The sequence below is a fragment of the Sander vitreus genome, unplaced genomic scaffold (genome assembly GCF_031162955.1).
Source record: "Sander vitreus isolate 19-12246 unplaced genomic scaffold, sanVit1 ctg369_0, whole genome shotgun sequence".
NCBI classification, from domain to species: domain Eukaryota; kingdom Metazoa; phylum Chordata; class Actinopteri; order Perciformes; family Percidae; genus Sander; species Sander vitreus.
Window position 1 is genome coordinate 4,215 of NW_027595501.1, and position 15,870 is coordinate 20,084.

Below are 15,870 nucleotides of genomic sequence, written 5' to 3' on the forward strand. Positions count from 1 at the left end.
GGCTGAAGGAGCACTGGTCCACTGGCTGGCGCCGTTGCCTTGTAAACACCAACATCTGTTGTTTACAACAACATCTGTTGTCAGAATATGAATACAAATATTTTTTGTTATGTGAAATAGACAATGAAAATCAAAGAATTTTTTTAAATTCCGTTCGTCACTTTTGATCACGAAAAGGTAAAAATTCCGTGTATTTCAATTTTCAAATTTAGTAGTTTTAAGAATAAACAACCATTAATCTTTTTTGTTTTTTATTACCCATTATTAAAAGTAAAATTGAATAACCAAAAGATACACGGTCAATTTACTACAACAAGTAAAATGCTGATGTATTGTCAGCTGTGAGAGCCGACAGCTGTCTGCTCTGAGCGCTGACACCGTCACTCTCTCTCTCATGTACACATTAAGCACTGAGCTGTTCCCTAAAGGAGCTATGCTTCTCTTATAATACGACGATAGCCTGCCAGATCCTACTGTATTTGGGCAAAAACTCCCAAAAAAATGCTTTCACACTAGAAACAAACCAGACCATGGTCAGTTTGATCTGGACTGAGACTACCTCTTTTGGTCAGACAGAGTTTCGGCTGTTTGGTCCAGACCGTGGTCCGGGGGAGGTTTCACACCTGGAATTTTGAACGTTTTCAAAATTAACATTTTGTTGATGTGTTTTGGTGCATTAGGAAAGTCTGGTGAATCTCCAGTTGGTTTTTGTTGAGAGTCTACAATTTTTATGGACTATTTGAGTGAACACGGCAAGCCAGTACTGTGATCATCTAAGAAGCAAAACACATACTACAACCCGGGTAGAATCCTCTGATGGGCTCTTAATTGAGTAAACTGCAAGGTAGATTATCAAGTGACAAATAAACTGTGTTGTTGTTACATTTTGAAATCTGATTATTTGTTGGGAGAATAGGTCAAGTATTTCACCAGTAATTAAAAATGATTTACTTCAGTTAATGTCTCTGGCAAAAAGGAACATTTGAACTGAACATTCTTGGTTTCTTTTGGAGGCCATTATTTCCCATTATTATCCCAGTTAGATACTCCCCTGCATGCCTTCATCTGAGCCAGCGCTTGACTTTGTGGGTGCATGAAGCATTGGCATTAAAAAATGTTTTCCCTACATGTTGTCTGTGCTTTGCATGTGTTTTGTGTTTGGCTTTTATTGTTTAAATGTAGTTGTCTTTGCCACCACAAAATGTGGTTGCCAGATTTCTCATTGTAAATATGTATTTTTTCTCTATGCACTGGGGTTGTTTTAGAGATATGTTTGTGTTTGTGGCAGCAGTTTGTTCAGGTGAGAAGGGAAGGATGCTTTGGTGAAGGGGACCTCTTTATTTCTCTACTTTGTTCTCTCTTTCTCCCATGTATGTCTCCTATCCTCTGGTGCACCACTTCCTCAACCCTCCCCCCTCCTGCTCCTTGTGCGCTCCTCTTTAGCCAACACGCCTGCCATCCAAGAGGAGAAGGGGTCTTGCTTCCGTTTGGTCAGCTCAGGGAGGCAGTGTTTGCACCCAGTGTCTACCCAACTGAGCAAACAGCTCTGCTGCTGTAGTGTTGGCAAAGCCTGGGGCCCTCATTGTGACAAATGCCCTCCTCAAGGAACAGGTAAGGCCCCCAGCCACGTTAGACATTTAACCTCAATAGGGACTAAAGGCCCTAAATGTTCTTTTCTCACTTGTATGATAAGAAGATAATGACAAACACCATTCAATGTTGCAATTAAGTTTGGTCTTGAAAATCAGCAAAGTTTTGTACCTCAATGCAACGCACATAGTCACTCAGTTCTGCCCAGTGGTCCAGTGTGCTGCAAGACTCTGTTCCTGCTAGAATTAACAAGCAATGAGAGTAGACGAACTGAGTACCAGATTTCTAGAGCATAGAGCAAGTACTTTTTATGGCACGCTGGCGCTGTGGCTCCAGAGAAGGAAATGTTGGTCTGTTATTCGGTCCAATCACATGAGTGAAATATGTCAACGACGACTAGATGGATCGGCACAAAATATTGTACAGATATCCATGGTTCCCAAATGATGATCCCTTGACTTTGATCTAGAGATACCACATAGTTGATATTTGTGGTTTTGAGTCAAATATTTTGACAACTATTGAATGGTCAATCAGATTTGATACAGACATTCATGTCCCCCCTCTGGATGAATTGTAATCACTAGTGATCCTCCGAGTTTTCATCTAGCGACATAATCGGGTCAACATTTTATTTTGACCAATACTTTGGTTTATGACCAAATACCTGCGAAACTGGCATTACCATCAAGCTCTGTACTTCTTGTTTAGTGCTAATTAGCAAATGTTAGCATGCTAACATTATAAACTAAGATGGTGAACACGGTAAACATTACCTGTTAATCATCAGCATGGTAGCATTCTCCCTGTAAGCATGTAGTATTTATTTAGCTGAAAGCACTGCTCTTCCCAAGTACAGCCTCATAGAGCCAACAGCATGGCTGCAGACTCCACCTACACACCACTGTCATTCACTATGTATTTTGTAGATTATTGTAGCACAACTAGGTGAATCTAAATCTGGCTGATGCACTCTGCACTATGAAGACAAGATGTCCTGATATACAGAAATATTTGAAGTACGAGTTTCTAATTAAATGTAAATATGTTTAGAATTATGAAAAGACGTGATATAGAAAGAATTGCCCGCAGAATTAGGACTCCCATCTTCTTCACGTTAAAGTATCCATGAAGACCTATGTTAGAAACCTGCAAAACCTTTAGTGTAACATAATCATCATTCATCTCAAGACAGTAATATGTAATAAACTTTAACATAACTTTAAAACATGGATGTTGAAATCAATCAGCATTGTAAATGTAGAATGGATGGGCAAACTCACATTACCTTCTACAGCCAGAGAGGTGATGTTCCACATCCCTAGAACCAGTCTGCAGTGCCAGGAGACCTGAGACTTGGGAGACCCTACCAGGAGCTATTGCTCCTGATAACACAGGGTCAAAGGGACACGCAAACCTCTCCACCACATTAAAGTGGTGATTCTTGGACAGGCCAGTATTTATTACAACAGCAAGATGTACTTCACATATTTTAGGATTATGAATTTCAATAAAAGACAAAAAATCAGAAACAAATTGGAAAAAGATTAGATTTGTGTCCCATTCGTTTATCACTGATACTTCCTGTCTGCATGTTTTTCACAGCCTGGCTGAATTGTTTCCTTAAGATTTCTTTTTAGATTACCTTAGCAAGGCCTTTTGCAGTAGCCATTATAGGACCCACTTTTGTTACTGTCCTGTTTGTTTTATTTAATTTCCACCAAATTTTCAATTTTCATTTCCAGTTTATTCCGGCAATTATTGTTTGTTTCTGGTAGTTGCAGTTAGTTGGATGAGATGCCTGTGCATTGTAAGGCTATTTTAAATGTTTTGTTGTGGCAGACACTTGTCACCTTTAAACCTCATGTTTTGTCAGCAGTATGTTTTGTGCAGTGTGTGGAGATTTAGTTGGAAAATGAAGTATGCAGTTTATCTTCTGCTGTGCTGATGCATTATGTCATTGTCAAATGTGACATGACAGTGCATATAGAGAAATAAGCACAATTTTTCACAATTTGTTGATGAGTAAAGTTGAACTTACTTAGGAGTCAGAACTTAATTATTCCCATTCAAGAATTTCAGACACTTGTTCTTTCTTATCAAGATAATCAAAGTCATCCCCTTTATTACATGATGTTATTTAAATAGATCTAATTAGATAGATTGCAAGTTAATGTAAATCTTAATGATGGTAATTAGAATCATACGATGCACCTTGTACCACTGACCTTTTACTTTCTTTACCAGCGTTAAGTGTTTTTCATAGCATGAATGGTCTTCATATTGATTTGGCTCTCAGTGCAGAAGAGGTTTGCTGCCTCCTTATGTTTACACTACACCAAAATATTGTACCATTGATGACAACAAGCCAAGCATTTTGCTACGCAAGGACATTTAGTCTTGGAACAAGCATAAGCCTTGTCTCTGTCATAGCCTGAACTACTAACACATTCTGGGATGCGTTTAGACATACTTCAAGTAGAAACTATTGTTTTTTTAGATTCTTCAGGTTTCTTTACTTACCAGTTCTCAAAGATTTGCGAACATGTAATTATGATTGCAAGGGCTGGTAGCAGTATTATTGATCAGATCAAAATGGTTCTCTGCATCATCGCAGCAATGCAAGTTGTTTCCAGCAATCATTGGCATGATTTATGGTAGGGACGGTCGGAATATGTCCCTACCACTTGTCTGATACCTACAATTGTCCCCACCACTAATTTGATATTAATTGCATCGGCTCTACAAAGTGTTCTCCCTCATGTTACCACTGGATGTGAAGTAGTTTCTATTGGTGTTTGTTTGCTTTGTTCCTGCCTCCTTTAAATGCAACGATATGATTGCTTGAGTGTATGTTCATGGATGAATCAGAAACAGCGCAGTAAAGAAGGCTTAATACTAGAGCCCAAGACAATCCAGGCTGTTGTGCCCCAGGTGCTTTGCCTTATGTTAAGTTTTTTTTTTGTGAGAACATTAAGCCACACAATGGCTGATCAGAAGTGTTTTTAGTTTTGGTTTTCCACCTCCGATGTGCAGCATACAGCAGCTTCTCTAAACTTTGTTTCATCTAAAGAGAGTCCCAAACAGGGTTCTGTGTCTGTTTGAATAACATGATGCACAGCAGAACTTTGTGTTTTCCTTTACATTCGTTCCATTTCCACCATAAATTGATGTATACAAATTCACCAGACTGCAGGAAATTAATTGTTTGATGCAGGATGAGGACCCCCCTCTTATATGTTGAAACAAAACCTACACCCTTGTCAGCAATCAGCTAATGCATAATCTTTAGAATATTGTATCACTGATTCATTACTATAATAGACACTAACACATGTGTTGTTAGAGCTTCATTCTACCTTCACAAGTTTTAAGAGTTATCCACTCTACCACTTTGCCTATATCGTATATGCCTTTATCTCGGCTATGAACTACAGTGAAGATGAACTCTCGGGGGGACTGAAGTCACTGTCACTGCTTTAGATTTCAGCTGGTAAGAAAGAGTGAAATAAGTCAAAATCAGAGTTGCATGATTTGTCGACCGTCAGAGGTCATATGAAGTTATTAAAACTTCTTTAAATGGCAGGAAAAAAAATGTCTGTTTAGTGTTTAGACAGGGGCAGAGATGGAGGAACACAAAAGCAATGACAGTCACAGAGTACCACAGCAGTGATGGGAAGGGTTGTGGTGTGTGTGAGGGTTCCAATGCATTTTTGTAATTATTTTCACTTCTTATTTTCACTTGTATGATAGCACTTGTATTTTTTATTATGTAGCTAAGTTCAAAGACATCTGTCCCGGTGGAATGGGCTACACAGTTCTACCAAATCCGCCTGTCAATAAGCCAGTCACCGTTCACCAGGCACCCATTGAGCCTCTACCCCTCCAACCCCTACCAACACCAGAGAGACCAGTGGAGGCTTTTGGGAAACCAGAAGAGATTATACCAGGTGAGTCTAAACCATGTTTCATCACTAGTGCATGTACACATATCAAACACATATTATTGTTGAGTGTTTGAAATACAGGTTATTGAAATCAAATCACAAATAATAACTTTTGTGCAGTTTAATAAGATAAACATTATGACGGACCTGTATTTATCCATTTTTAAGACACTTAGTCCTAGTCAAGGTTGCAGTGGTACCAGAGTGAGACAAGCAGCCCAAACATCTTTTCACCCTTCTCCCGGGTATCCCCAAGAATTCCTAGTCCAGCTGGGAAATGTAGTCCCTTCAGTGTGCACCAACGTCTCTCCCACAAGTATCATGCCCAAAACATGTACAGTATAAAGGAAGGTGGCCAGGAGGCAGACCAGTTGACCGAACCACATCTATTGGTTCCTGTTAAAGAAACGGATCTGCGGCTCAAAACCACAGCCATCTGCAACTCTTGAACTCCTCACTCGTTATCATGTTTGGCAACTCCTGCAGATAGCTATCTTAAACAGTCAAGCTTGCATCACAGCAGCTGACACTAACAGGCTGTCAATCTCACGTGTTTTTTATCATGACTTGTGAATAGGATCCCAAGATACCTGAACTGCTCAACTTCGCAGACATATTCTTTCTAATATTTACAGTAAGTTATATAACTATATTACTTGGGGGACCACACTGCAAAAGCTGTGTCCTCTGGCCTTCAGTCTAGACTTTTGGATTTTATTTCTGTATATATATATATATATATATATATATATATATATATATATATATATATATATATATATATATATATATATATATATATCAAGTAAATCCATCTCTGTGTTTGGAATGTCAAAAACTTTACATTTCCTTTCAGACCAACTCATAATAAAAGTTCACCATCAATGATGCAAGCGGTAAGCTGCCAATATAAAGACTGTGTGATATTCTCCTTTCTGTTTTAATAAGCAACATAGCAGTATTTTATACAAGCTGTAGATGAGATGATAATAATGATGATGTGACGTTTTTAAACTGCTTGTTTTGTGTAACCAGCAAAAGCCAATAATATTCAGTTTTCAAGTATATAAAACGGACAAAAGCAAACAAATTCTCACATTTGAGAAGCAAGAATCAGCAAATGTTGGGCATCTTTGCTTGATTAATTATCTAAATCTATTGCACACTGGCTGTGAACTAAAAGTCCAATGCCAAAATGCAAAGAGGTTCGACTGAATAATGCACACCAAACTAAACTCTACAATTATTGTTTTCTATTTCATTTTGTTTTCTGGTAAGCAACTGAGTCTGTATTCTCTGGTAGCCATGATGACATTTTGCTGTTGACTTGGTTATGTGTGACTATAGTATCTCACAATACATTAGGACTCTGGTAGAAATACTTTTAAACTATACATTGATTATCAATGGTTTGTGATATGTTTTCTGTCAATTGATTAATCAAGAAATCACTACAACAGTTTCCGTTGGGTTCCATTTAGGTGATTTGTTGCATTTGAAGAAGTGGATGGATTCATATGGCCTGTTGCTAGCATAAGACACACATTTGATTTAGGTTGATCATGAGGAGGCATCATCACCTTTCAGCTGGACGTCTTTCAGCGGAGCATGCCCCCTGAGTGGAAAGCCACAGTCTCATTCTGACAATTACAGAATTTGCCCTTCAACAGCTGGAGTTACCGAGACATTAATATTTACATGTCTGAAGTCAATGCCCTGTCAAAGAAATCAGCACCTTTGATGGATTGCATTAGGCATAGGGGATGCTGAAGGAGACGTGTGTAATGCATTTCTGTGCTTTTCTTTAATGAATGATTAAGAAGTAAGCTCCCCCCAACCACCACTAACTCTCTGTGGTCTTAATTTATCAGCCTCACACTGCCAGAGTCCCAGTGACAAACAGTAGTGTTCTTTGGCATGGGCGAAGCGGGCAGCAGCCCGGGGCGGCATTTTTTCATGACACATGGGGGGTGGCACGAGCACTTAAAAAAAATCCTCAAAGCGGTTTTCTACTGTATTATCTATCATTTAACCGTGTGGGGAATTGGCAAATTGGCGCCCCTGCTTGCTGAGAAGGTACCGTGCACACTGCACAGAGAAGCTGTGAGAAGGGGGAGCGGGGGACAGTTGACCTCCGGGTCGAATGGGTTGCTGGGCATAGGCGCTGATACCGTTGGTGCTCCACTAATACTGAGCACCCACGAAGCTGATCATGGTTATGTGTCAGTTAAACTTTTCGTCTCCAATCCTATCCTGAGTTGAAAGACTTCACGGCTTTATTATCGAGTTGATAGGCTTGTGTGTTCGTGTCGGCCATCTGAAATGCAAACATTTTTGGACTACTTTTTTTTTAAAGGGCGTGCGCCCATGAGCACCCATGTAAATAAATAAATAAATCGGCACCTATGTTGCTTGGTCTCCCTAATGGAACGGTCCGGACAAGGGGGAGGACGGGGGATGATAAGGATCTATCAGAGATCTACCCCAACTTTTGGACTGCTCTGAGGATTGCACTTCCTCTGCCAGTCACTGTGGCTCAAGCAGAGAGGAGCTTTTCAAAACTAAAGTTGATCAAGTCATACCTGAGGTCAACCATGTCCCAGGAACGGATCACTGGCCTTTCCGTCAGTACCAATCACTCAATAGGGGAGCAGATTTCATACGATGACATCATTGATGATTTTGCATCAAGGAAGGCCAGAAAGGTCAGGTTTTAGTTTTAGTTTGTGTTTTCTGTTCTTAATGCTATAGTGTAATAATTAGATTCTCTTTAGTGTGTTTTCACATTTGTGTGATGAAGGATTTGTTCTATTTGTTCTATTTATTCTATATTTTATTTGCATATTATTCTTAATATTTTATATTGCTCTATCTCTGCTCTTGTTACATTTTTTATATATCTGATTGTATATATTTTTGTATATATTATTATAACAACATAAGTTAAAGAGAAAATTATATTTCTCAGTTGCACAAATCCTTCATTAGAACAATTGAAAAACACACTTAAGAGAATCCAGTTATTTAACTATTGCAATTACAACAGGAAACACTTTTTAAGGTGCACAATCTCCACCTCCAACCTTTTCAAAAGACAATGAACACAATTCTGCACACAATATGACAGTATAAGTTATCAGAACTTAAAATAAATATACACTATAATATAGTAATTCTGCAAAATTCTGCAATTGTGTGTTTTTTTGTGTTTTTTTTAAGGGGGTCTCGCCCGGGGTTTGATTCAATGTAGAACCGCCACTGGTGACAAATGTCTACACTGTGGAGTGAACAGCAATCTCACTTGAAATCTCAAATGACAGCTCCCAAGTAACACTAGAAACCCTGATCCATGATCTGTCTTTCGTGTGATTAGGGACCCAAATCTTCAACATTCCCCATGTTATACTTGTTTGTAGATGACGAAGATTGAAGTGCTTTGACTCACTTCACATTCCCTTCAAACACAGCCCAGGCCACATCCCGTCAGAAGAGAGAGAGAGAGTAAACGTTGCTGAGAGATGGAGAGGAGCTTCCCCCTCCTGTTAGTATTCAGGGTCAGGGTCAGCCACAACAGAAAGGAGAAACTCTGCAACATCTTAGCCAAAGCCAGACCCAGTCCAACATGCTGCTAAGCTTCTCTGGTGTTATATTTTAGACCTAAGAATGTGGTCTAAACCTTGGAAACCTTGGTCTGTGAATAATGATATGGCATTTAGTAAAGGGATAACAATGGGAAAGAAATGGTCATTAGCTTTGAAGGTGTTTCACATAGCTGAGAAGAATTGCTTTTTCTTGTGGTCACAGAATAATTATTATTTTAGGATTAGTTTTTATTTTATTTTGTAAACTGTCTTCTCACGATCATTTAATAAAACTCTAACCTGCACACATAAGCTGTGTTCATATCAGATGTGTAGGTATGGACATTGTGGGGAAATCCCCACACAAGATGATAAACTGATAAAGTTAACTACTAGAGATAGTTACATAATTATGTCACAAAATTAAAACTTTGTTCTTTTTTCTGTGTTCAGTAGCAACAGCTGCACCAGATGAGGTAGGTTGGGCGCTTCAGAGAGTAAAGATGTAGTAGGAGTTTGCATGTACGCAGACACTGAAGAGTTGCACAATCACATTTGCATGAAGTCAGCAACATCACTGCATGACTTTGAGCTGGTCAACACTGAGCAGTGTGTAAAGCTTTAATGTGTTTATGTATACATAAACTACATAGAAATCCTTGACACTGTCCTAAATAAGTTCCAGACAGAAGTCTATGCAGAAGTGGCAGGTATCTTTTGCTCTCTGGCTTGCTCGCTGAGCTGTTTATTTTTGCCCTGTTTTTAAACTGCAGTCAGTTGTCATGCAAGCTGAATGCTAATGCTAATGCTTCATAGCAACGCCTGTATTGCATGATAGAAGCAGTGTACAGAGCTGAAATAATGGACCTTGTCCATCTGGAATTCTTGTCTGTGTCTTGTCTTCGAAGGAGCTGGTAGTTCCTGTGGTTAGCGATAGGCCACTAGTTGAACCTATCCTGCCCCAGCTATCTCCGGGTGTATCTACTGTCAAGATCGAGGCAGCCTACCCAGGTGTCTGCTTCACTTCCCTTAAAACGTTGTGCTACGGTGGGCAGTTTAGGACATCTCAGACACTGCTTATCAAGCTCAGAGCACTTTATAGTTTGTCAGGTCCAGCTGTGCTGTAATGTTAACATTAGCACACTTATAATTTTAGCAAAACATTTGAGAAAAACACTTGAAACAATAAAACGCATGCTAATTTGTGCTTAAGTGTGAGAATGTATAGCTAAGGACGAAGTGCAGCTCAGACTGCTGAGAGTACAGAGGAGTCCACTGCTGATAACATTAATCTGAGAAGTCCTAAAATGTAATCTTTACACCGGCATTAAAAGAAGTCGTAATTCATATATTCATTCATTCATTTTTTTAGTACTGCCATTTGTATATCTTCTTCTAGTGTTTTATCATTTCAAGCCACAGCCATGCTTTCAGAACAGCAGAGCTCCTTTACCGATGGAGCTGCCAATTTTCTGGAGGCCTCTCTACTTTCTAGGCCTCTATAAAAGATAAAGCCAGATTGATTCTTATACGATCATAGATTTATATAACTTATAGGATTGTTAACTATCACGCATATCAGTGTAAACTTATACTAAACTGTTCAAACAACAGAAAATCTAATGTTTCTGTCATCCATTTAGCAGCCACAAGGGAGATACATTTTCAGTGCAGAAGATGTGTGTGCAGCGGTTATACAGGCAAAAACAGAGCACCTAGAATTTATGTATATATATATTAGACTTAACATTTCCATTTTCCTCTGAATATGTAACTGACATTCAACAACATCCCACCACAGACAATATTCATGATGGGTTGTTTTTCTTATGAGCATATGTAATGATGTACAGTGAAAAACACTCATTGGGCCCTCCATTAGATTTACCACCCTGCTACCAAACACAGTCCCTATGTTTCTGTAAATGTATCAGCTGTTCATAATGCACTGTCTAGTTAAACTTCATCCTGAAAGTGCTCCCTCTGGAGATTAAGATGTGGAAACCGATTTGTAGAAACATGAAACAGGTGATGCATGCTTGATTGTGACCATAGACTGTAAAAATGTTGGACGAAGCTTCCGGGTCTGAAAAGTGAAGCCAATGCTGAAGCCCCTTAAAGCTGCATTCTCTCTAACTTCCAGCAGGGGGAGACTCCGCTGTTTATAAAAAAGAAGTCTGTTTCTATAGAAGTCTATGAGAAAATGGGTCTACTTCTCACTGGATTTATTACCTCAATAAACATTTTCATAATAAGTTTAAGGACTCAATCGCTAGTTTGAAGTCTTCTTCAATACAGCATGATGTTCATTTTGTAAATGATGGTCCCATTTATTCTAAAATAGAGGATAAAGCAGGGGATGCTTTAGGACCTGTCAATCAGGCCAGAGGCTTATTACTTGCTAATCATGCTAACACTGGGGACATTACAATAGACCTCAACTTGTTTTTGGATGTTGTCCGTGTTTTCATCTCAAACTTTGACCCTCGCACTGTGTGTTCTCTCTTCATCAAAGTTAACTGGAAAATTTGGTTGGCTAAAAATTTCTTGTTCAGTCAAGCTACCTAGCTAGCGCTAGCGTTAGCTGATAACTTAAGGGAAAGTCTGCAGATTTTCTTGTCTGTAGTAATGATCAGATGGTATTAAAGGTATAATATGTGCAATCTACTCCCTATTCTGTTAGTGCAGCACCACAGACCACAAATTAAGTCGAAACCTTGCATGCATGCTGTTTATGCCATATTTTAACCCTATCATCATCAGCATGACCAGAACCAGAACAGTTTTCTAAGATTCAGTTTGGGTGATTCTGACAGCTGTTGCCTCACATTTCTCCTGATAGCTGCTGAAGATGGTACCCAAGTCTCCTATTCTACTTAGAGGTTCAACAAGCGGAATATTCAGCCCTTCTGCAGAGTACTGAAGTAGTTTTCTTTGCCTATCTGTAGACTTCCTGTGATGGAGTCTGGTCATTCTCCTTTAACCTTTGTCATCGTCAGTGCATTTCCATTCACAAAACTGCCGCTGATGGGTTAGGGTTACCATGTCATCAGTGAAGGATGGCAACGTCAATTTGTCTGCATCTGTCTGTCTGTTTTTTATGCAGGGCAAGGTATCTCAGCCACCACTCCCTAGATTGCCACATACATTTGGCAGGGATATTCAAGGTACTCAGATTATGACACTGAATATTTTGGTGACACCCCTCCTTTCATTCAACACATTCAATCAGAAAAAGTTGGCCAATGGTCCCTAATCCCTCTGAAAAGGCCACATTGTACATACTTATTGACACAGCTGAGAACAGATTGTCGCAGTGAAAGTCTTTACAAGAGAGACATAAACAGGCAGAAGAAAATAAAGTATAGCAGTCATCGGTTCAGGGAGATTATAAGATATGCAAACATAATTAAGAAAATTATATGACTTGTGTAAAAGTGACAGGATGAAAGCATGGCATTACTTTTTTGAAGGAAAGCAGGACCGTACAATCCACATGTTCTATTGCAGATGGAAAACTCATCTGTTGAGACTGCACCATAAATAATAGAAGAAAAAAAAACACATGTTGACTTAATTAAACATCTACTGGATGGAATTAATGTCTTTTATTGTGTATTTTTTGATTTGGTAGAGGTTGTTGAGAGGAGCTCTCCACCTGAACCAGTGGAGATCCTGCCATCTAACGCAGGCCAGGACATCGCCCCCACCCAGTCAGCTGGTAAGACTAAACACACACACACACACACACACACACACACACACACACACGCACACACACACACACACTGGGATCATGTCCTTGGTATGCACTAAATCTTAAAAGGGACGGTCACAAGTTATAGGTGAAGAATTTACAAACAGATTTAGATTTTTGGTCTTCTGGTGGCTTCCTTAGCACTTCCTCTGTCTCTTCTGCAGTAGGAATGTATTTTCACGCTGATATTTTTAGCAGTATGGCGCCTTCATTTTGTGATAATGTTACAGTTAGCAAATGTTGCCATACCAACAGCCTTGTTTAATAAGACAGCTTTGGAGTTGTTGGGAGCCATAATTCTTCTCTTTTCATAAAGCTAGGCTAGTTAATTCCTCCTGTCTCCACTCTTTGTGCTAAGCTAGGGTTATACGTAATTTATACCTCTGTGCTGGACGCACAAAGATGACTTGATATTAATCTTTATTGTAACAATTCATTTGAAATCATTGGTATAGATTTTTTAAATACATTCTTAGCAGTTTGACAAAAAACAGTTCAATGTCCAATTATCTATTAGCTATTTTGGGGTCTTTATCAGTGGATGGAGTTTTCTCAGTCCAATACTGATTGAATATTTCTTAAAACTGATCGTCTCATTAAGGCTTGGTCACACAGAAAGAAGCACAGTGGAATTCATCCACGCGTCCTCATGACCTAGGTGATGCCAGAAACTACTGTAGCTGACGGGATAACCGCTAACACATTAGTCAGCCATTAACTAGTGGCCATGATCTAATAGTCAAAATTTCACTCCTAGCTAGTTTGCTTGCTAACTTGGTAATTAGCAAGCTAACTAGCTAACCTATAATGGCATATTAGGTAAGACGTTAAAAAAAAACATTACGGAAGGGGGGCAATATTCCAAGAACAAACTAACTCCTATTGTACTGCGTTCCGGACACACACCAACCCCTGCGAGCAATCGCGGCCATTCAAGTCAACACTTGATATTCCACTAGCCGCTCCGCGTCCCAGAAGCATGTGTGAAGCGGATATGCCATGCATAATTGCCTTGGTGAAACATCAGTTTGAGATGCAGATGGAACAGATACCTGCACCATTCAGATGGCTGTAAACTGCCAACTGTGCAAAGGAAGGCCTTCCAGTAATATTGGCAGCAGAGAATGCGCCAGAGAAAGTGTTGATACATGTTCAAAAGAAGCCTTCCCAATGCCTGCAAGCTATTATAGGAACAACTACCCAAAATAGCCTAAACTCAGTTGGAGCACATTCACAGCAATATCACTTCAAAGTCTGAATCTTTATGATAGTATGCTGATTCTGGACTAAAATCACGACTATTTCCTTATTGCTTAATCCAATTGCAAAGTAATTTGATTAGGTCATCCACTGCAGGCATAATACAAGGCAAGCTTATGGTGTGATGAAGTTGATCCAATCTCGCAAAGTGAAGTGATGTGGTTCCTTCACAAAAAAACTATTAGTACTAAAGGTTTCCTTGTAATTTTTTTATAATTCAGCGCAGTAGCTGGGCCAGAGCATGCTTAACTCAACAGGTAACATGACCAATTGATCTTTAGACAAGTATTCACGAAGAGCTGAAACAACAAGACATATGCAGAAGCTGTCACGGTAGCAAGAGGACAAGATGAGTTCCTCATTTTGGAGATTGTCTTCATGACCTGCTGTGCAGAAATCCACCTGAAAACCAGGCAACTGGTGTGCTTTGGTAAATTGGCAACAAAGAAATGAAACTAATGAATCACATTATCTTTCTGTTCAGTTTTTTGCATTGCACTCACCCTGCACTCAATTTTTTGAGGCTGCTTTGTGGTGCATGTTTTGAACTTGTGGTGCTTTTCTATTAAGCTCTTAACCTGTGGTACATTAATAGTATGTTGTGCTTCCTCATGGCTCTTATCATAGTATTTTGTGGGACCCATTACTAGTTCTAAAACTGCTGCTATTTCCTCTCTCTCTCTCTCTCTCTCTCTCTCTCTCTCTCTCTCTCTCTCTCTCTCTCTTTCTTGTGGCCCAGAGGTGGATGAGTGCCAGATCAACCCTTATATTTGTGGCCAGGGGATTTGTTACAACACAGCAGAGGGTTACACCTGCCACTGTGATGAAGGATACCACCTGGATGACACCCAATCCATGTGTGAAGGTGAGGAGTCCAGTCCTGTGGTCACAGCCAGTTATTGAGGTCAAAGGTCATCTTGTGCATGTCCATGTCAGCTGGTTGGCCTAAATAATAACCAGCTTTGTATGTATTGTGCAGACGGAGCAGGGCACCACTCACAGCAGGCCATAAGACTGCTTGTCTTATGACCGAGTTGTGTTAAGATACAACAGTAACTTGAAATGAATTTGTTCGTGTACAAAAGGCACAGAGCTTATTTCCAATTTATCGGGAACTCGTTTAGATTATTTTCCTCAAGACCTTCTAATGTACATTAAGAAGTCATACACCTCAAGATAAACCCATGGATGAGTTGCATTGGACTCGTCTCTGAATCACAACGGCGTGATAAATAGAATGCAATACCACACCCGCTGCGCCGATTCTCCGACCAATCTCCCGCTCCATTGTCCCCTCACTCGCGAGCAAGACCCCAAGGTACTTGAACTCCTTCACTTGGGGTAAGGACTCATTCCCTACCTGGAGAAGGCACTCCATCGGTTTCCTGCTGAGAACCATGGCCTCCGATTTAGAGGTGCTGATCCTCATCCCAGCCACTTCACACTTGGCTGAGAACCGATCCAGTGAGTGCTGAAGGTCACAGGCCGATGATGCCATCAGGACCACATCATCTGCAGAAGCAGTGATGAGATCCCCAGCCCACCAACCAGCAACCCCTCTCCACCCCGACTACGCCTCAATATCCTGTCCATAAATACTACAAACAGGATTGGTGACAAAGCGCAGCCCTGGCGGAGGCCAACTCTCACCTGAAACGAGTCCGACTTACTGCCGAGAACCCGGACACAGCTCTTGCTTTGGTCGTACAGAGATTGGATGAGAAGGGACCCCCTC

The 15,870-nt window shown here is 40.0% G+C and overlaps 1 protein-coding gene across 1 annotated transcript in view; it reads left to right on the forward strand.

Moving 5' to 3' along the window:
• Positions 1-1,308: 1,308 nt before the first annotated feature.
• ltbp1 (latent transforming growth factor beta binding protein 1) overlaps positions 1,309-15,870 on the forward strand; it is a gene marked incomplete at its 5' end in the record, with an annotated part of 54,881 nt that continues 40,319 nt past the window's right edge. Inside the window, 6 exons of the mRNA XM_078245083.1 lie at positions 1,309-1,611; positions 5,367-5,540; positions 9,572-9,594; positions 10,027-10,129; positions 12,753-12,839; positions 14,875-15,000. Coding sequence (XP_078101209.1) covers positions 1,309-1,611; positions 5,367-5,540; positions 9,572-9,594; positions 10,027-10,129; positions 12,753-12,839; positions 14,875-15,000 — 816 coding nt within the window. The remainder of the gene's footprint in view (positions 1,612-5,366; positions 5,541-9,571; positions 9,595-10,026; positions 10,130-12,752; positions 12,840-14,874; positions 15,001-15,870) is intronic.